Raw genomic sequence first — 23,537 nt, forward strand, 5'->3', positions numbered from 1 at the left:
AAATCGGGTTTCGAGTCTCCTGATGAGCATGAAAGATACATCTCATTGTATAGCTTTATGTAACAAAAATATTAATTAATACATATTACAGACGTGAAATAAACAAAAGTGCAGTAGGTACTATCAGGGTTGTAGATTTTTTACACCCGATGGGGGGATGATTTTTGCAACTACTTATGTGGACTCTCCAATTTGCAAATTGGTAATATCTGATTACGTGAACCTGAAAGCTGTAAACATGTAGTTACAGAGTAATCTTGTTGCCACGATACTTGCATGCATACTTAGGCCTACTGACTGATACTTACGAACTATCGCTTAGATCGAAAAACTTAGAAGCACGCTTATATTAAAGTTGTACATTTCGGCTACTGAAAAAGCTTACATCTAGGCCTAATTATGTAATTCGATTGGTAAGAACACGAGAATCACAAGAACAAAGACGCAATTTGTAGGCCTGTGATGCAATAGAACAATTCAACAGACCAAACTGTAGGGAGAGATGATTGTATGCACCATACCCCCCACCTAAAATGAAGGAGGGATGTATATCCTCCATCCCCCCACGATCTACGCCCCTGGGTACTATAGTTAATAGTTATGTTACTTTTTTAAATGTTTTAACTGTCTATTCTCAAAGAAAATTCACTCTGTTCAGTAGCTTAGAAAGGCGCAACTTTTACTCATTCAATGATGTGTTTCAAATTCTAGCTTAGACCCTAAGGAACTCTTGAATTAAATATACGAAACGGCTATAGTACTGTGTATCTGGCTTCTAATTTTGAAAGTAAAAAAAAATCCTTGAGCCAGATACATAGCTATGAAGGTGCTCATCACTGTCCATGACGTAATCACTACGTAGGCTTTGCGAAACAACGATGACGATGTTTTTCTTCTAATCAGCCCAACTGAACGAAGTTGCTGACCTTGAACGAGATTTTGAGTCAGTACAACCCTAATTAAAAGAAAAAGTATAAGTTTTGAAACACACGTAGCGAGGAAACTTTGGGAGATGTTTTACGTAAAGGAGTTTCATTGGTTGATTTATGAATGTATATCAGAAAAAGATTTTTAAACCACACGGAGGGTGTGACAAAGGTTTTTAGTTGAGAAACTGTATTCACCTATTGATGTAAGCTTTATCCACCTGTCGTCTGAAGCTTAGCTAACTAGGACTCGACATAAAAGTGAGTGGAGCCATTGAAACCTTGCTAAGCCTACGACAGAGGGACATACAGTTCAGCTTATCATATAGAAACATATAACTGTGTTACTGAGAAAATATAGCAAGTTGTAAAGATGGGTCGAAGGAAGACGAAACATGAAATAGACATAGAGACTTACAGCGCTGAGAAAGACGTAAACGACCTACGACGTCAGTTTCTTGAAGAATTGGAGGGAAAAGACTGGACTGGTGAGTGAAGTTATAGAATGTCACAAAACAGTGCATATACACCAGAATGGTGCTGAGTACTGCTCTGTATCGTAAACATTTTTTTTTTATTTTTCTCTCTTTTTCTCATTATATATTATATTTTCGAAAGAATAGCTGCTCAAAAACTAATGCACGAGGTTCCTGTATGTATATAGAGTAATTTATCTTATACGTTACTACTATATTAGTTATAAAAATATGCTTTGTTTTACGTTTAACTGTTATATTACGTAGCTGTACAAACAGATGGATAGAAAGGACGACTGTCCACAAAACTTTTGATCGTGATCAAAAATATCTGTCTGCTCCATCTCTGGGATCATCTTACTCTGAAGACATGATCTGGATTGTTTCATTATGTACATGCAATTTGAATGTACATTACTTCCATTACGAGCTGGTATAAAAATTCAGAAGGAATAACTACTAATCGAGGTATTCAGTTCAGAAGGATATACTATGTTAAGCAGGTGATATCGCTTATATTTTGTGTATCCACTTTTGTAATATTCTGTTTGTGTGAAATCGCTTCTATTTACAAATTATTTATATAAAATGTCAAATAATTAATGTAAATGATGCCCGGTAATAATGTCATTGGTAACAATTGTACGAGTAATAATGTCGCTCATAACTGACACGTGAAATAATGTCACTGCTAACAATGGTACGAGTAAAAATACCAGTAGTAACAATGACGCGAGTAATGATATCACTGACACAATGGTACGAGTAATAATACCAACAGTAACAATGACACGAATAATAATATCACTAACAACAATGGTACGAGTAATAATGTCACTGATAACAATGACACGAGTAATAATATCACTGACACAATGGTACAAGTAATAATGTCACTGACACAATGGTATGAGTAATAATACCAGTAGTAACAATGACACGAGTAATAATATCACTGACACAATGGTACAAATAATAATGTCACTGATAACAAAGACACGAGTAATAATATCACTGACACAATGGTACAAGTAATAATGTCACTGATAAGAAAGACACGAGTAATAATGCCAACAGTAACAATGACACGAATAATAATATCACTAACAACAATGGTACGAGTAATAATGTCACTGATAACAATGACACAAGTAATAATACCAATAGTAACAATAACACGAGTAATAATATCACTGACACAATGGTACGAGTAATAATATCACTAACAACAATGGTACGAGTGATAATGTCACTGATAACAATGACACGAGTAATAACACCAAGAGTAACAATGACACGAGTAATAATATCACTGACAGCAATAGCACGTGTAATAATGTCACTGATAACAATGAAACGAGTAATAATGCCAATAGTAACAATGATACGTGTAATAATATCACTGAAAACAATGGCACGAGTAATAATATCACTGACAGCAATAGCACGTGTAATAATGTCACTGATAACAATGAAACGAGTAATAATGCCAATAGTAACAATGATACGTGTAATAATATCACTGAAAACAATGGCACGAGTAAAAATGTCATTGGTAATAATGTCACTGATAACAACGTCACTAGTAATAATGTCACTGGTAACAACAAAACGAGTAATAATCACTGATAACAATGTCATTGGTAATAATGTCACTGATAACAACGCCACTGGTAACAACAAAACGAGTAATAATCACTGATAACAATGTCATTGGTAATAATGTCACTGATAACAACGTCACTGGTAACAACAAAACGAGTAATAATCACTGATAACAATGTCATTGGTAATAATGTCACTGATAACAACGTCACTGGTAACAACAAAACGAGTAATAATATCACTGATAACAATGTCACTAGTAATAATGTCACTGATAACAACGTCACTAGTAATAATGTCACTGATAACAACGTCACTAGTAATAATGTCATTGATAACAATGTCATTGGTAATGATGTCACTGTTAACAATGTCACTGATAACAACGTCACTAGTAATAATGTCACTAGTAATAATGTCACTGATAACAATGTCACTAGTAATAATGTCACTGATAATAATACAAAGTTGTAAAATGCTGTTACGAAAACTGATAAACATGGAGGTATGCTGGACTTCGTGAAATCAGCTGTGTCATGTTTAGTGTACTATTTACACTACACTGCTTTAATATCAGCAAGGAGAAAAACAGCTAAATAACATTAAAGTCCCTAATATTAAATCAATTTTTAAAAACGCATATTATATTAGCTTACTATATTTCTATATGCACTACACTACGTTTTTATATTGTTTTGCATACCTTCTGTCCTGCCAAAATTATATTACTAAATATTGCCTTCATTGTGTAGTAAGTAAATAATAAGATATATTATTTAATCTGACTATCACTTTTATAACGCACTGCAGCCCAAAACTACTCAACGCAGATTTGCAATAACGGAACGCAAACAATGAATTCTCCGATCCACAGTCCAGTGTGCTTGCTTCTTGGTGGCGCCAGACTAACAGATAATTTTAAATTACGGGAAACAACTTGCAATTTAAACCTGTGTTACCAATAAATCCAAATTATTTGAATGCTTGTAATTATATCAGCACTATGGTGAGTGACTGTTTTAGCAATAGCCTTTGGAGGCCAAAGTTTGAAATATTAAGGCCTCTCTTAGTTATGCCAAGTTTACGTAGTTCATGAGCATTCACGTTTGATACATAGAGAATAAGAAGCACATTGAAAATATCGTAAGGCTCTGCAGCTCAGCGTTTAAAAATGTGCAAAAAGTGAAATCTGTGCATGTTTCACATAAAGGGGAAGTTTCATTGAGAGTTTATAGTGTGTCAAAACGAGAGCCTCAAGGTGACTCTATGTAAACCTGAAGGCTTTTAACACTAACGTTCAGGGCTCAAATCCTGCAAAGAGCACTGCCCATTTTATAGGTTCGCTCATAAAAACGAATGAACACAAAATTATTCCAAGTTTCTCCTGAATAATTAGGAAAACGATAGTTGTTTGGACTGGTAAGGATTCAAACATATTTAACACAACTTCGTTTTTGTCACAGACAAAGAATAATAACTCTTTAAATGGAACAGTTGAGAGCCATGCTAACTATGCAACACATTAACCAGAACATCTTTGAAAGCAACATAACAGCGGCGGATCTAGGGAATGAGTGGCTAACTAACTCCCCCGAAATCTGCCACTGTAATCACTATATTAGCGCATAACCTTCATATATATATGTGACCTTATAACAGGTCGTACACTTATAAATTATTTTGTGAGAGACGTTTAATAAAACGAACTTTTGTTCCCTCATTGTATCTGGAACATTCTGGGTACTTTGGTTAAGTGCATTCTGGGTACTTGTTACGTACATTCTGGGTACTTTGGTTAAGTACATTTTGGGTACTTTGGTTACGTACATTCTGGGTACTTTGATTAAGTACATTCTGAGAACTTTGGTTAAGTACATTCTGGGTACTTCCGTTAAGTACATTCTGGATACTTGGTTACGCATATTTTGGGTACTTTGGTTACCCCGCATTCTGGGTACTTTGGTTAAGTACATTCTGGGTACTTTGGTTAAGTACATTCTGGATACTTTGGTTAAGTACATTCTGGATACTTGGTTACGCATATTTTGGGTACTTTGGTTACCCCGTATTCTGGGTACTTTGGTTAAGTACATTCTGGGTACTTTGGTTAAGTACATTCTGGGTACTTTGATTAAGTAAAATGCCTGTTTTGTTTCGGTTAGACCACCGTCTACTGAAAAGTTAAGTTAACATATTTTCCTTCATAAGACTTCAAGTAACACGTTAAAATAACAGCTCGCTCAAACAAGTGCTATTTCTTACACTTCGACTTAAACACTAAATTATCTTAACTTGCCCCAACTTACGTTCTGGTGTTTCATAGCCGTTAAATAACATAACGTTGTCACCACCACAGGTATCGAAACTCGGTTTATAATATTGTAAGTCTCGTGACTTAGCGCTGAACCAGTGGAGATAGGTGAGTTAAAGAAGAGACTAATTCTAATACTAATAAACTTATTTGTTTTCCAATTACCATAAGATGGCTATTATTATAATATAAAATGAGAAATGAGATAATGTTACTGGTGCACAGAATTCGGAATAAAATGAAATACCTTTGTTGTAATATTAGTTGAAGACAACTGTTTCGTTTTCTATTTATTTTTTTAATCCAAAGGTTTTAGAAAGAAATATATATTCCAGTTCATTTCTCTGGGAGTGTTTCTGGTAGTAAAGGTAAATTGAAACAAAGTTTAGGTATTTTAGGTACATAGAAAAATGAATTTACGCTCAACAAAATTCCTCGAGATTTTCGTACAAGCTGGTTATCTCGTGAAGCATGAAGGTTTTTGCGTCTAGCTTAAGAACTGTTTGTTCTCTTCCAATGTACATTTTTATAATGTTAATTATCTGAACCTCCTTACTCACTATGATTTAAAACTGTTTTCACAACATAAAAAGCTTTCTATTGAAAAATATACTCGAATGTCTATATTTAGTAAGTAAAACTTGAAAGCCAAGTTAAGAGTCATGGTATAGGAATGAGCTTTGTATTTCAGATCTCTATGACCCACGGGACGTCCAACGTTTAAAAGACGATGATTTCTATTGTAAAAGGTTCATAAGGCACCAACATGGTGACATGAACGCAGCTGTGAAAATGGTCAAAAATACATTCAAGTGGAGAAAGGACAAAAATATAAACGGTTTGTGTGATATTACGATATTTTTAAAGACTGATGTTTTATTAATATATATTTGTTATATTTTAATGAAGGCATTTAAACGTGAAATGAACATTCCCAGAACTGTTTACAAGACAGAATTTCCACAAATATAGACGGAATTTTCTGGATTACTTTATTACAAGTTAGAATACAAATAAAAAAAATAAAACAGAAAGCATTTGTGATCTATAGGCCTAATGCCAAAACGTAGTTACAAGCTAGAAAACACATTGTACTAACAAGTTTGTTCTATTTACTATTCGGTCTCACACTGTCTTAACTAGTTTGTTCCATTAACTCTCCAATCTCACATCGTCTTGCTGGGTTTGTTCTATTTACTATTCGATTTTACATTGTCTTAGCTAGTTTGTTCCATTAACTTTCCAATCTTACATCGTCTTGATGGGTTTGTTCTATTTACTATTCGGTCACACATTGTCTTAACTAGTTTGTTCCATTAACTCTCCAATCTCACATCGTCTTGATGGGTTTGTTCTATTTACTATTCGGTCTCACATTGTCTTAATCGTCTTGCTGGGTTTGTTCTATTTACTATTCGGTCTCACATTGTCTTAACTAGTTTGTTCCATTAACTCTCCAATCTCACATCGTCTTGATGGGTTTGTTCTATTTACTGTTCGGTCTCACATTGTCTTAACTAGTTTGTTCCATTAACTTTCCAATCTCACATCGTATTGATGGGTTTGTTCTATTTACTATTCGGTCTCACATTGTCTTAACTACTTTGTTCCATTAACTTTCCAATCTCACATTGTATTGATGTGTTATTCTATTTACTATTCGATCTCACATTGTGTTAACTAGTTTGTTCCATTAACTGTCCAATCTCACATCGTCTTGCTGGGTTTGTTTTATTTACTATTCGGTCTAACATTGTCTTAAATAGTTTGTTCCATTAACTTTCCAATCTCACATCGTCTTGATGGGTTTGTTCTATTTACTGTTCGGTCTCACATTGTCTTAACTAGTTTGTTCCATTAACTCTCCAATCTCACATCGTATTGATGGGTTTGTTCTATTTACAATTCGGTCTCACATTGTCTTAATCGTCTTGCTGGGTTTGTTCCATTTACTATTCGGTCTCACATTGTCTTAACTAGTTTGTTCCATTAACTTTCCAATCTCACATCGTCTTGATGGGTTTGTTCTATTTACTATTCGATCTCACATTGTCTTAATTAGTTTGTTCCATTAACTCTCCAATCCCACATCGTCTTGATGGGTTTGTTCTATTTACTATTCGGTCTCACATTGTCTTAACTAGTTTGTTCCATTAACTCTCCAATCTCACATCGTCTTGATGGGTTTGTTCTATTTACTATTCGGTCTCACATTGTCTTAATCGTCTTGCTGGGTTTGTTCTATTTACTATTCGGTCTCACATTGTCTTAACTAGTTTGTTCCATTAACTCTCCAATCTCACATCGTCTTGATGGGTTTGTTCTATTTACTATTCGGTCTCACATTGTCTTAATCGTCTTGCTGGGTTTGTTCTATTTACTATTCGGTCTCACATTGTCTTAACTAGTTTGTTCCATTAACTCTCCAATCTCACATCGTCTTGATGGGTTTGTTCTATTTACTGTTCGGTCTCACATTGTCTTAACTAGTTTGTTCCATTAACTTTCCAATCTCACATCGTCTTGATGGGTTTGTTCTATTTACTATTCGATCTCACATTGTCTTAATTAGTTTGTTCCATTAACTCTCCAATCCCACATCGTCTTGATGGGTTTGTTCTATTTACTATTCGGTCTCACATTGTCTTAACTAGTTTGTTCCATTAACTCTCCAATTTCACATCGTCTTGATGGGTTTGTTCTATTTACTATTCGGTCTCACATTGTCTTAACTAGTTTGTTCCATTAACTTTCCAATCTCACATCGTCTTGATGGGTTTGTTCTATTTACTGTTCGGTCTCACATTGTCTTAACTAGTTTGTTCCATTAACTTTCCAATCTCACATCGTCTTGATGGGTTTGTTCTATTTACTATTCGGTCTCACATTGTCTTGACAGGTTTTCTTTTCCATTTACTGTGGTTTCATAACTAACTTTGTACCTGTTCTCAAAATACCACATTATTTTGTTGCTATACAAAGGTTGTTGTATGGATACGTATACAAAACATAAATTTCATGTGACTTTTAATTTGAAATTTATTTAAATACAATGTGAACTCATATTTTTATGCATATGTAGATTATAAATATTTTGTATTCTCTTTTATTAACCCACAATAATCGTGTGATTCCACAGATAACAAGTTGTTTTTAATTTGAACTAGTGTTGTAACTATTCAATCGTTCCACAGGTAAGAAATTATTTTTTAACTTGAACTAGTGTTGTAATTATTCAATCGTTCCACAGATAACAAGTTGTTTTTTAATATGAACTAGTGTTGTAACTATTCAATCGTTCCACAGATAACAAGTTGTTTTTAATTTGAACTAGTGTTGTAACTATTCAATCGTTCCAAAGATAACAAGTTGTTTTTAATTTGAACTAGTGTTGTAACTATTCAATCGTTCCACAGGTAACAAATTATTTTTTAATTTGAACTAGTGTTGTAATTATTCAGTCGTTCCACAGATAACAAGTTGTTTTTAATTTTAACTAGTGTTGTAACTACTCAGTCGTTCCACAGATAACAAGTTGTTTTTAATTTTAACTAGTGTTGTAACTACTCAGTCGTTCCACAGATAACAAGTTGTTTTTAATTTTGACTAGTGTTGTAACTACTCAGTCGTTCCACAGATAACAAGTTGTTTTTAATTTTAACTAGTGTTGTAACTACTCAGTCGTTCCACAGATAACAAGTTGTTTTTAATTTTAACTAGTGTTGTAACTACTCGGTCGTTCCACAGATAGCAAGTTGTTTTTAATTTGAACTTGTGTTGTAACTGTTCAATCTTTCCACAGATAACAAGTTGTTTTTAATTTGAACTAGTGTTGTAACTATTCAGTCGTTCCACAGATAACAAGTTGTTTTTAATTTGAACTAGTGTTGTAACTATTCAATCTTTCCACAGATAACAAGTTGTTTTTAATTTGAACTTGTGTTGTAACTATTCAATCTTTCCACAGATAACAAGTTGTTTTTAATTTGAACTAGTGTTGTAACTATTCAGTCGTTCCACAGATAACAAGTTGTTTTTAATTTGAACTTGTGTTGTAACTATTCAATCGTTCCACAGATAACAAGTTGTTTTTAATTTGAACTAGTGTTGTAACTATTCAATCGTTCCAAAAATAACAACTTCTTTTTAATTTGAACTAGTGTTGTAACTATTCAATCGTTCCACAGGTAACAAATTATTTTTTAATTTGAACTAGTGTTGTAATTATTCAGTCGTTCCACAGATAACAAGTTGTTTTTAATTTGAACTAGTGTTGTAACTATTCAATCGTTCCACAGGTAACAAATTATTTTTTAATTTCAACTAGTGTTGTAATTATTCAATCGTTCCACAGATACGAAGTTGTTTTTTAATATGAACTAGTGTTGTAACTATTCAATCGTGCCACAGATAACAAGTTGTTTTTGACACAATTTTATATTAGTTTGTTGTCTTGTGATGCAATGTATCCAAGAACGAAACCCTTTAATTATTAGCAAATTTTAATTTCTCAAATAAATGCTTAGTCAGCTAAAATTCCTGTTTGTCTCAGAACGAGGCTTCACAGCTGGTGTTGAACTTAATACTTGTATTTGTTCGGAAAGTTGATCATTGTTTTCAATTTAATTCATTTAGTTCCAAGCATTAGAGATGTCATTAACTTTAAATCGACTTAAGTAAGGGAATTTCATTTGAAGGAAAACCAGTATGGTATAATTAGTATAATATAAAATTAGTTTTATAGGTATATTTCAATACACACTATTTGATCTACCTTACAGACCTCAGCGAGACAGATATAAACCCTGATATTGTGAAAATAGGGGCTGTTTTTTCATACAATACAGACAAAGAGGGAAATACTTTATGTAAGTATATTTTTGCTATTTCTTGCTCAATAGACGAAAATTATTAAAACACCATTTCAGAGAATATAACCAGCCACCTGTATATGATGGATAATCACAAATAAAACCTACTTTTATGTACAAACCTAGCGTGTAGCCGGTAAAAAACAACGAGATGGTTAGATCTTCCACTCCCACCCGACAACCCTAACCCTATTCCCTAACCCGATATTTCATTGATAACTGAATTAAATTTTGCGAAATCAAACTCCACCAATAAAGAAGCAGAAAAGGATAGTCGTAACGTAGATAAACTTCTTTGTGAGCCAATCAAAATTAAGACAATTCATGAAATGAATCTATGGTGTATTTATAGAATAATTATTGGTGTAAAACAATTAGATTAACAACCTCTACTACACATAATATTCAGCGTGTTTTGATAAAACTACATTCCAACAATGTCTTTTACGTTATGTTGCTTAGCAACAAAAGTATAAGGTAACCTAATATTGTTGTTAGTCTGTGTACTGAAAGTATAAAATGAAATAAAACGGCAAAAGAAACTGTAGAATATTTGTCGATTTATTAATTTAATTAATGTATTACTTTTAATTTGTCAAAAACATCGGTGATATAATGGGAACAGATTAATTCAGAAATGATTTAAGTTGAAAAATGAATATATATTTTTACTTTGATGATACAATTTATCAATTTGGCTCAAGGCCAGGTGACCCTATACTACGTCTTTATAATAGGCTTACTGTACTAACATTCACTACACTTATAATATTTCAAGGTACCCCAACACCCCCCCCCCACACCTCCCTCTTGCACCTCGTCACAAAAATCGTAATTTACAGACAGTAATTAAACTGTTATTTATCATATCTTGATAAATACATTTTGACTTTTATGATACCCCCTATTTCAAGGAATGAAGCGTGACGTGACACACAATGAATTTTTATCCACGCGAGATGTTTTACAATACAGTGCACTAACATTCGATTGACGTCTGTAACTTTATCTTACACACACGGATCATTCGCTAAATCTGATCCTTTTTCAGCTTATTCAAAGCAGTGAAACAGTAACGTTTCTTTCGATTTGATCCCTAGTTGCTTCAACTATAATATTTACCAAAATTAATCCTCACTTGCTACAAATATAATTTTTACCCCAATTTAATATCCATTTGCTTCAACCAAAATATTTACTCCATGTTAATACGCACTTGCTACAACTGTAATGTTCGTCCCAATTGCCCTCCTGTGGCACAGCAGCATGTCTGCAGACTCACACCGCTAAAAACAGGGTTTCGATATCCGTGGTGGGCAGAACTCAGCTAGCCCGTTCTGTAGCTTTGTGCTTCATTCCAAACAAACAAATTGTTTCAGTTGAATTACTGCTTACATGTCACAAGACAACTGAACATTTGTAGAGCTTACAACACAAAGAGTTTCCCACTGATGGTCACCACGAGCAGATACAGTCTTCAATCAAGTATAATAATTAGCTGTTCCAGAAACGTTTTATAAGGTGTTACACCGTGTCTAGATGTCTCTCTAGACATCTTTTTACAATAAATGGATAGACAACTGTAGTGCTTTTGTTAAGATGCAAATATTAAAATGGTCAGCCTTAAGTAGTTGTGTGCTGATGTCTACCACCAAAAGACGTTTTACCCAGAGCTCGTCTTGACGTACTCTACAACATACAATTCTATTTTATAAGGATTATGCAAGTCACTTACTGAAAGGTAAATCCATTGAGAAAATTCTGAATAACGAATATCTTAGACAATGTACTTCAACTGTTTTTCCGAGTATTATATTATACGTATATAGGTGATATTATGGGGAACAGACAACTGGTATGCGATTATTTGTGACACGAAAAAGCTACTTGAAGTAAAAATGTATCTCAAGATAGCTGATATGGGTATTAAAACTTTAATTAAAATAAAGTAGAGAACAGTTTTTGTGTCTTAACCTAAAAATGATCTAAGAAAGTCTAAACGTTGTTCTGTATAGGCATTAAATCTTTAATTAAAATAAAGTAGAGAACAGTTTTTGTTTGTTAACCTGAAGATGATCTAAGAAAGTCGAAACGTTGTTCTGTATAGGTATTAAAACTTTAATTAAAATAAAGTAGAGAACAGTTGTTTTGTTAAACTGAAGATGGCCTAAGAAGGTCGAAACGTTTTTCTGTACTTTATTTTAATTAAAGTTTTAATACCCATACCAGCCATCTTGAAAATACATTGGTTTTGTAGAATGACTTCGTTATTATTAAAAATGTACTTTATGTAATATCAACACCTTTGTTCATGGTGTGCATAGAACCGTTGTAGTGCTTATATGTTTCGAACAAATAAAGGATATGCTTAGTAGCTATGTCACAAACTTGAAGGTCAACATACACTTTATCATCTTCATTTGGAAGATATTCTCCTCATATTTAATAAATTCAACCCACATGTGTAACAAAGCTGATAATATCACAGAATAAACACTGTCACGTATTGATGTTTACAAAAGAACTATTATTCTTTTAGTGGTTTTGAGAGTAAACTGTCATAGAAAAGACCCAGTTACCATGCCTGAAAGGAGAAAAATTGTAGCTTATTGGGTAGAGAAACTTGAAAAGGAAGGCAAGGCTGTATCTGTTCTTATGGACTGCTCAGAGTCCTCACTAACTAACATGGTAAGTTATGATTTTAGTTAAAAGTCTGAAGGTTTTAATATGTTACAACGCATAACCATTATGCTTGTCTCTTTTATAACAAAATACGAGAATACTGTAATCATATTAGACTCTTTAATACTGACATCTACTGGTGTGTTACATCTTCTTCCTTGACACCTTCACAATATTAAAACATTAAAGTGTTTAATACTGACATCTACTGGTGTGTTACATCTTCTTCCTTGACACCTTTAAGCATTAAAATGTTTAATACTGACATCTACTGGTGTGTTACGTCTTCTTCCTTGACACCTTCACAATATTAAAACATTAAAGTGTTTAATACTGACATCTACTGGTGTGTTACGTCTTCTTCCTTGACACCTTCACAATATTAAAACATTAAAGTGTTTAATACTGACATCTACTGGTATGTTACCTTTTCTTCCTTGACACCTTCACAATATTAAAACATTATAGTGTTTAACACTGACATCTACTGGTGTGTTACATCTTCTTCCTTGACACCTTCACAATATTAAAACATTAAAGTGTTTAATACTGACATCTACTGGTGTGTTACGTCTTCTTCCTTGACACCTTCACAATATTAAAACATTAAAGTGTTTAATACTGACATCTACTGGTGTGTTACGTCTTCTTCCTTGACACCTTCACAATATTAAAACATTAAAGTGTTTAATACTGACATCTACTGGTGTGTTACATTTTCTTCCTTGACACCTTCACAATATTAAAACATTAAAGTGTTTAATACTGACATCTACTGGTGTGTTACATCTTCTTCCTTGACACCTTCACAATATTAAAACATTAAAGTGTTTAATACTGACACCTACTGGTGTGTTACATCTTCTTCCTTGACACCTTCACAATATTAAAACATTAAAGTGTTTAATACTGACATCTACTGGTGTGTTACATCTTCTTCCTTGACACCTTCACAATATTAAAACATTAAAGTGTTTAATACTGACACCTACTGGTGTGTTACATCTTCTTCCTTGACACCTTCACAATATTAAAACATTAAAGTGTTTAATACTGACATCTACTGGTGTGTTACATCTTCTTCCTTGACACCTTCACAATATTAAAACATTAAAGTGTTTAATACTGACATCTACTGGTGTGTTACATCTTCTTCCTTGACACCTTCACAATATTAAAACATTAAAGTGTTTAATACTGACACCTACTGGTGTGTTACATCTTCTTCCTTGACACCTTCACAATATTAAAACATTAAAGTGTTTAATACTGACACCTACTGGTGTGTTACATCTTTTTCCTTGACACCTTCACAATATTAAAACATTAAAGTGTTTAATACTGACATCTACTGGTGTGTTACATCTTCTTCCTTGACACCTTCACAATATTAAAACATTAAAGTGTTTAATACTGACATCTACTGGTGTGTTACATCTTCTTCCTTGACACCTTCACAATATTAAAACATTAAAGTGTTTAATACTGACACCTACTGGTGTGTTACATCTTCTTCCTTGACACCTTCACAATATTAAAACATTAAAGTGTTTAATACTGACATCTACTGGTGTGTTACGTCTTCTTCCTTGACACCTTCACAATATTAAAATATTAAAGTATTTAATACTGACACCTACTGGTGTGTTACATCTTCTTCCTTGACACCTTCACAATATTAAAACATTAAAGTGTTTAATGCTGACTTCTACTGGTGTGTGTTACGTTATCTTCTTTGACTCCTTTGATTATCCTGAGTTGTTTCTAATACATTGTTATCATTATTTATATTATAAATGTTTTTAATTTATTGTTTAATTATAACATAACCTGGTCCTTCCTCTATTTGTTGTAATCGCCTTACGAAGCAGTATTAGAAATGAAACACTTGAATAGTAATATAAAAATCAACTGTGAAATACCGTGTGTTATTTATTGTTATTATTTCTTTCTCCCATTGTTGAAGATTATTAATATCAATATAAATATATTCCGCGTCTTTGTATGTTCTTCAGACATATTATTTGTATCAATAAGCAAGAAGAACATTTTGAAAGTGTTTAGTCACTTTACTGTAATTGCCAAATGAAGTTCAGTTTACTGAAGTTTAGGTGATAGGGTAGAGGGTATACCATAACTGTATACCCTCTTAACTGATAATACTGCCAGTGACAGTAAACGACCAATAATAAAAATGGTCATAATTTACAAATGACCATAAACATAAGAGAACTTAGCATAGATATATTGATAAAGAACCTGTGTAAGTATATAATTATGGTACATATGTTATTATCTGTGTTATGTAATGACTTCTGTTGTCATTTTCGATCATTTGTCATGGGAAATGAAAATAACTAAAAATGGTATACTGAAAACAGTTAAACTGTTTTACAGGCTTTCTATTTCATAAATCAATTGAAATAATACACACTTCCTTTTGGTCGGGTTGAATGTTGTCTGGTGAACTGAAGATCTGTGGAACCATGGTTCGCGTCCCGTTACACCAAGAGGAAAAGAAATCGCCAGTCGATTATCACGTTTTCATTACCATTAGTGACAGATGCTACTGACTAACCGACTTCCTCTAGTATATCATTTCACACCCGGAAACAGTTAGCGCAGATAGCCCTTGTGTACTTTTTTGCAAATATCGTAAACATGTGACATTTCTTTCGCCTTTCATGTTCTTAACATAACATTTTTAAACCGTTTCCTTTACCGTTCATTACGGTAATTACGTGGATTTGTTTACACTTTATTTAACGCTTTAGATTTTTACTTTAGGGTAAGTAGATCGTTTCACCTTTACTTTTCTGCATGTATTACCTTGGCTTTTTACATATTACAAGTTTTAGTTTTTTCTCCCTCTGTATTGCAGCAGGTGCCTTTTATTTTCTGAAATGACGTAATTTTTACTTTTTTACAGGATGTAGACTTCACCGTTTACTTAATCTCGCTGTTTACAACCCACTATCCTGCATTGATTGGTGAGTGTCGTTGTTGTTGTTTTGAATTAAACACAAAGCTACACAATGGGCCATGTGTGCTCTGCCCAAAACGGGTATCGAAACCCGGTTTTAGCGTTAAAGTCCGCAGACATACCGCTGAACCACTGGGGGGCTGGTGAGTGTCATTAAACCTTTTATCTTATTGTTTAGTAGTTTGCAAAAGAACATAACATGTTTAGTGCTTCATGTCCCCCCCCCTCAGTGACAGAGCGGTATGTTTAGGAATCATAATACTAGAAGAAACCGGATATCGATACCCGTAGTGTCCAGAGCCCACTGTGTAAGTTTATGCCTAAAATACAAATGATTAAGCCTATTTTTTTTCGTTCAGATTTGTCCAGTGATATATGCTTCAATCAATTACTTCAATCAGCTATCAATCACTTACCTTCTAGAAGTGTTTGTTTCTTGTTAAGCACAAATATACACAAAGTGTTATCTTGCTCTGCCCGCCAAGAGTATCGAAACTCGGTTTCTAGTGTTGAAAGTTCGCAGATATATTACGGTGCCTCTGTGGGGGAGGGGCCCTTCCAAAAGTGTCCCGATTATCGATGTATATCACAAGTAGACGTATCAATTAAATAAGGAAGGTATACCGTTTGAAGTATCCAGTTATCAAGGTTTGACAAATTTGTAACTAATTTATGAGAACCAACCTGAATTTGTGTGTTTATATATTGTTAGTTTTCACTAAACTTTAAAAAGTGCTTCATAAGGAAGAATGAAGTAGGCCCTGGCATGGCCAGGTGGATTAAGGCGTTCAACTCCTAATCCGAGGGTCGCGGGTTCGAATCTCCGTCGCACCAAAACATGCTCACCCTTTCAGCCGTGGGGGCGTTATAATGTAACGGTTAATCCTACTATTCGTTGATAAAAGAGTATCCCAAGAGTTGGTGGTTGGTGGTAATGACCAGCTGCCTTCCCTCTAGTCTTACACTGCTAAATCAGTGACGGCTAGCGCAGATAGCCCTCGAGTAGCTGTGCGCGAAATTTAAAAACAAACTTTTACATTTAACTCCGAACATAATTTCTGAAAATTTACACCTTAAGACATTCATAAACACATTTGAAAATTAGTTCTTAAAGTTACATTTTAATTCATCGACATTTTGAATATATTACCGCTACAGTATCCGTTTAAATCCGAATATAATCGGAGCATTCAATTTGAAACTTCAAAAAAAAGTATAATAAATTACAAGAAAATGAAACCGGATATAATAAAAAATCTATCTTGAAATTAGATCGAATAACATATCACTATAAATTGATAAAAATATAATTTGAAAAATCGTTAAAAAAATTCGAAAGCTTTTCGACCTTTTCAGTTTTAAGGTAGAGTTTTGGAGTTGAGTAATACAATAGTTATAGATATTTATCAATCTAAGTTCAATAGTTACTGCTAACAGTTAATTATGGTTAATTATGAAGTCTAATCAAACATTTTAAAATTAATTTTACGTAGCTCGAACATTTTTTGTTATTTGTTTGTTTTATATTTTTCAGGCAACATTTATGTGTTGGAAATGCCATGGATAATGAACAGTAGGTTATTTTTTTCCTTTTATTTGCGCCTTTTCTTTGTAAATACGATTAATGTGTTTTATATTTCATTTTAGAATAAAAATAGTCTTAATTTGAAGTAAGTGAAGAAACACTTGTCGCAATTAAAACAACCTTTTGTTGGGAGTAATGAAACTATAATCTATCCACGTGAGATAAAATTATGAAAATTTCTGTTCTATTTTAAAATATGTATTTATCGTTCCAAATACAAATAATGTACAACATAATTCATTTTGTTCCTTATAATTTTACAGCACGATCCAGTAATTTTCTTTATATTTGTCGTTTAAGTGTTCCTTCTGAATAAATTTCAGTAACGAAAAGTTTGCTCTCTTAAAAACGATATGATATTAATCTACACATTAAATTATTTCAGAGGGCGCTTCTTACAAATTTGTGCTGCTTGAATCAAATGTACGAATCAATTAGCACATCCAACAACTACTTAGACACAAATGTTTTATACTTGACAAACAGAATACGCAAAACCAAGAACGACAAGTATATCATATTTAATAAATAAAGTACGTACAACCACCAACTACTTTCACTCAGGTGTTTTTACTTAATAAATAATGTATACATATATATAGCTAACAACAACTTGCGCTCAAGTGTTTTATACTTAAATGAACCACGTATAGCTAAAAAACAGACAGTGGCAGTCATATGAAGTGTGCAGACTGTTTAGCGAACAGAGGTCCAAAAGTAAGTATGGCCGCCCTTCTCTCGGGTGTTTTATGATAATAAATTAACCCTAAGGACAACCAACAACAGACTGCACTTAATAAAATACGTGCAGTCAATACCAGCTTGCATCCAAGTGTTTTCTGCTTATGAAATAAAGTTTTATAGAACGTTGTAGTTGGAAATAACATAAAATAAATAGCCCATAGGTAATAGCCCACACGTAATATTAAAATGTGTTTACAGAGTCATGTCTGGTATTTGAGGCTTTAATGCGCCCTAGAAAGGGCGTTCTGTCCGAAACGTCTTGAAAATAAATATACGTTTTTTAAGTTACAGAAATATTACGCCGCGTTATGTTTTCTAGTAAAATAATGATTCATTACACTGAGTCTGATAATTAATATTCAACAGCCTGTTGGAAGATCATAAAGACCCTACTGCCAAGCGGTGCTAAAGAAAGGATTCGATTTCTTACTAAGTCGTCCTTCTCTGAGTTCCTGGACCCAAAAGATCTTCCTCCACATCTGGGTGGTACGGTAAGTGACAGAGGCGAGCCATCTGAAGAATAACTATCTTCATAATACTAGGAAACTCGTCTGAAGTTATGACGCTGTTCTAATTCACTCCCAAATCTTGCACGCTTATATTGTATTACCAAACACTTAGAGACAACAATGTAGTTAAGAAATAACGCAATGGAATCGATGTTATGCCTATCATTTTTTTTAAGTTGTAATGTTACACGTGGGTGTAAATGTGGTGTGTAATGTTTCAGCTGTAAAAATAACCATAGGAGCAGATAATATATCCCGTAATGAACTAATATTTATTGAGAATAAACCTTTATTTGGCAAATTTCTCACAGTCAATGCTCAGCTGACAACACATGCATTTCTCGTCTAAACTGGTATCCAACTGTAGTAGTTAGTGGATCTCTCTAGGAAGTTATCAAACATTGTTGTAAAGTGTAAATGCTGGAGTGTATAAGTAATGATGTTTAACAATGTATACACCAAAAATACAATATAATATCATTACATTGTTGTTCCATTATGTTTGTTAGATAAAATACAAAGATAAATTCCTTATTATTTCCTGTTTAAAAATCGAGTATTTTAGTGAAGTTGAATCTTGTATAAAACCAGATAAAGAAAATCACAGTTGGTATGGGTTTTATAAAAATAAAAATAAATCTTAAAGAGACCGCGTTGTAATCGGATAAACAGAACATTCTACACCAGTTTGAACAGATAAGCAGAAATTAGCACAAAACTTATCCCTGTAGATAGCTTGCCTTCATCTAAAGGTGATAGTGATTCCAACATATCACAACAAAACTGTAGGACCTAAGTGAATAGCACGTGAATTCTAGATATACAAGAATCGATGTAAAACAATTGGATACCAGATACGAACATACCACATAAAAATTGTACAACATATCACTTAAAAGTGTGGACTACAAAGGAAAAATAAAATAACACAATGCCTTGTGAAATTCATGTGTGTACAAACAAGTTCCATATCAAAGGGAATGTACCTGGAACAAAAATGTAGGTTTCTATTACATAAAAAGAATATATCACAAAAACATGTGGGCTAAAGATGGATAAAAAAGATATCACAAACTTTGTTGCTATAAATAGTTATCTTAATGGTAAACAATTTTACTCCAAAAAACGAAGAACATCACCCTACATTATCTAACCAGTTTATCAAATTGAAGTTTTTAAGTCCCTATACTTCAGAACCAGAAACGTTAGCATTTAATAGAATCCGTACAAAACTGGACACATTTAAAAGGTTTAGCGTACAAAATTACTTTCTAATAATTCGTCTCAAGGTTAGTTCATAAACTTATCTATTAAAGACAAGGGGAATTCTTAATAGTTGTGACACTTGGAGTTGTTTTTTTTTGGGGGGGGGGCGGCATGACCAGGTGGTTAAGGCGTTCAACTCGTAATCTGAGGGTCGCGGGTTCGAATCCACGTCGCACCAAACATGCTTGCCCTTTCAGCCGTGAGGCGTTATAATGTTACAGTCAATCCCACTATTTGTTGGTAAAAGAGTAGCCCAAGAGTTAGCGGTGGGTAGTGATGATTAGCTGCCTTCCCTCTAGTCTTACACTGCTAAATTAGGGACGGTTAGCACAGATAGCCCTCGATTAGCTTTGCGCGAAATTCAAAACAAAACCAAACAAAACTTTTTTTTGTATCTGTGCCACCAATACCAAGTGAGGGCGCGTGTATACAAGATTCGATTTTATTACACATCAGGATCTCTACCAGCCTACCCTCAAATTTACTTTTTTAAACAGGATTAAAATGAATTAATATATGAGGCGTTAGACATTAACTATAAAGGTTAACAAGTGTTCTCCGAATGCTAAGAACTCTTTTGAATTTAAACTCTTCTGTTTTAAATTTAACTTGGTTATTTTTTTTTCTTATTCTAGTGTCCAAGGGAGTACGCCCCTGCACAAGTCCCCACATACGAAAATGATGACAGACGCCCTAGTGACGAACGAAAGAACTCGGTTCCCTCTATAAGTGAAGGACGTGACCAAAAAGCTTGATACCATTTACTAAAATATTAACCATTAAGCCTACTTAATGACGCTTTCGTGCCTTACTTCAGCTCTATAATTTATGTTTAACTAGGACTGTTCACATTAATCTTTTATGGTGATATATTGATCTAATCAGTATTATTTTGTTGTTGATTTCTTATGTAAAAAGTTAATTATCTATTATAATGGTGGCTTTACTGCAGTTATGTAGTACCTATTTCTTTACCTCAGACTGAAGCAGCGTGGAACATTGTATGAACCACGCTTCGGTTTCAGTGGGCCTGCATGAAAACCGAACTCATTCGGGGTAGATGCAGCTGGTAAAACATTTGACTTTACTACATTTGGTAATTAGTTCATGAATGATATGTTAATAGTACTGCTTTGAAATTTTTGTATTTGTAAAACATATTACATTAAACCACGCTTACAAACTTAGTAAGATTTTGTTGACTTTTAAGTTCACTATTATGGTCAACTACTTTCTTTTAACTGGTTGAAGACTTTATGGTTTCTAGTCCTGATTATGTTTCTACTATTTATAACTCCGCCTTCCACTAACCGTTTCTGAAAGATATGCTCCCTAGTTCTTATTATGTTTATACTATTTATAACTAGGCCTTCCACTAACTGCTTCTGAAATATATGATCCCTTGTCCTGATTGTTTTTACTACTTACAACCAAGTTGTTACAGTCCCTCCAGATCTTTCACTAACAACTTCTGAAAGATATGATTCCTTGTCCTGATTGTTTTTACTATTTATAACCAAGTTGTTACAGTTCCTCCATATCTTTCACTAACAACTTCTGAAAGATATGATCCCTTGTCCTGATTGGTTTTACTACTTACAACCAAGTTGTTACAGTCCCTCCAAATCTTTCACTAACAATTTCTGAAAGATATGATCCCTTGTCCTGATTGTTTTTACTACTTACAACCAAGTTGTTACAGTCCCTCCAGATCTTTCACTAACAACTTCTGAAAGATATGATCCCTTGTCCTGATTGGTTTTACTAATTACAACCAAGTTGTTACAGTCCCTCCAAATCTTTCACTAACAACTTCTGAAAGATATGATCCCTTGTCCTGATTGTTTTTACTACTTACAACCAAGTTGTTACAGTCCCTCCAGATCTTTCACTAACAGCTTCTGAAATATATGATCCCTTGTCCTGATTGTTTTTACTACTTACAACCAAGTTGTTACAGTCCCTCCAGATCTTTCACTAACAACTTCTGAAAGATATGATCCCTTGTCCTGATTGTTTTTACTATTTACAACCAAGTTGTTACAGTCCCTCCAGATCTTCTACTAACAACTTCTGAAAGATATGATCCCTTGTCCTGATTGTTTTTACTATTTACAACCAAGTTGTTACAGTCCCTCCAGATCTTCTACTAACAACTTCTGAAAGATATGATCCCTTGTCCTGATTGTTTTTATTATTTATAATCAAGTTGTTTCAGTCCCTCCAGATCTTCTACTAACAACTTCTGAAAGATATATCCCTTGTCCTGATTGTTTTTACTATTTACAACCAAGTTGTTACAGTCCCTCCAAATCTTTCACTAACAACTTCTGAAAGATCTACTTTCCGATTCCAATGGTATTCCTCCACCGTATAACGAACGATTGTTACATTTCGTCCATTGCTTCTGAAGGAAGTGTTCTTTACAACGGAAGTGGATTTTACTCAGACCGATGAAAAACATTTACTGCACCAGTTTTCTACAATTTACATAAAATATTAAAGTTCTTTACACGTAATTCAGACTATTTAATAAAAGATAATTCTATTTAATCACGTTTATTAACACAAGACATTGGGTTATCCCTCCTTGAAGAGGTGTATTTTTAAAATACTTTTAAAGAAACCCAAAAAAATATATATTACAGTTTTATAAACTTCCTGGTTATGATTACTAAAATTATTTTGAAATTATTAAAATATATTTTTTGAGCAAAACGTCACTAACATTTTAGTAGTAAAGGGTTTGAAAATATCACAAGGTTGTTGAGAAAGTATCTGCTACATAGTTACAAAAAAAATCTAAAATCTCTCAAAAACAAACAAATGTTAAAAATTTATTTACCAGAAAATACTTCCACCTTATTCACGTGTATTCTAAATGTTCTATGTTTGATATTTTTCGGTAAATAGGTAAAGCATATAATTCATGAAAACGTAAAATGTTGACAAAGAGTTGCACAATAGAATGTTATCACTTAAACCTGATCCGGTAACATTAAGAATTCTACTGATGCTTATCATGGGTAACATTAAGAATTCTACTGATGCTTATCATGGGCTTTTAGATTTTTTGTTTTTATCTTGCAACAGTATGAAGTGTAAAATGAAACATGTTTCCTGAAACTTGATAACAAATCTGACGCCATCACCACCTGAGAACTGTATCTTTGAGCTACATTAGTTCTTATCACCTGAATTAAGTTGATATATCTCTAAAACATTCAACTCGTTCCTGCTTATATTATGGAATTTGTTGTCTAACATGATCAACTATTTGTTACATTATAGCACACCAGTGGCCCAGCGGTAAGTCTGAAGATTTCTAACTCTTAAAAACTTGGGTTTGTTACCTGTGGTGGGCACAGCCCAGTTTGCTCATTGTGTAGCTTTGGGCTGAACAACAAGTGAACAAAGCTATATTATAAATGTCCTAATATACTTTACAATATACTCAAAATATGTTTAATCCATCAATGGATTCAGCAAAATGGTAGACATGTCTTTGATAGGTTCTCAAGACTTAACTTTTAAATAACACGGGCAAGTAAATTGGTGTAATTGTCAGTGCTACTAATA

The 23,537-nt window shown here is 33.4% G+C and overlaps 1 protein-coding gene across 1 annotated transcript; it reads left to right on the forward strand.

The window, feature by feature from the left end:
* Positions 1 to 984: 984 nt before the first annotated feature.
* On the forward strand, positions 985 to 21,146 carry LOC143244158 (motile sperm domain-containing protein 2-like). Its single transcript, XM_076488333.1, has 8 exons — positions 985 to 1,414; positions 6,010 to 6,156; positions 10,100 to 10,186; positions 12,729 to 12,877; positions 15,801 to 15,861; positions 17,389 to 17,427; positions 18,550 to 18,674; positions 20,594 to 21,146. Exons 1-8 carry the CDS (start codon positions 1,300 to 1,302, stop codon positions 20,711 to 20,713), a joined length of 843 nt encoding a protein of 280 aa, XP_076344448.1. The 5' UTR covers positions 985 to 1,299; the 3' UTR covers positions 20,714 to 21,146.
* Positions 21,147 to 23,537: the final 2,391 nt, after the last annotated feature.

Source organism: Tachypleus tridentatus, chromosome 1 (genome assembly GCF_004210375.1).
Source record: "Tachypleus tridentatus isolate NWPU-2018 chromosome 1, ASM421037v1, whole genome shotgun sequence".
Taxonomy (NCBI): Eukaryota; Metazoa; Arthropoda; class Merostomata; order Xiphosura; family Limulidae; genus Tachypleus; species Tachypleus tridentatus.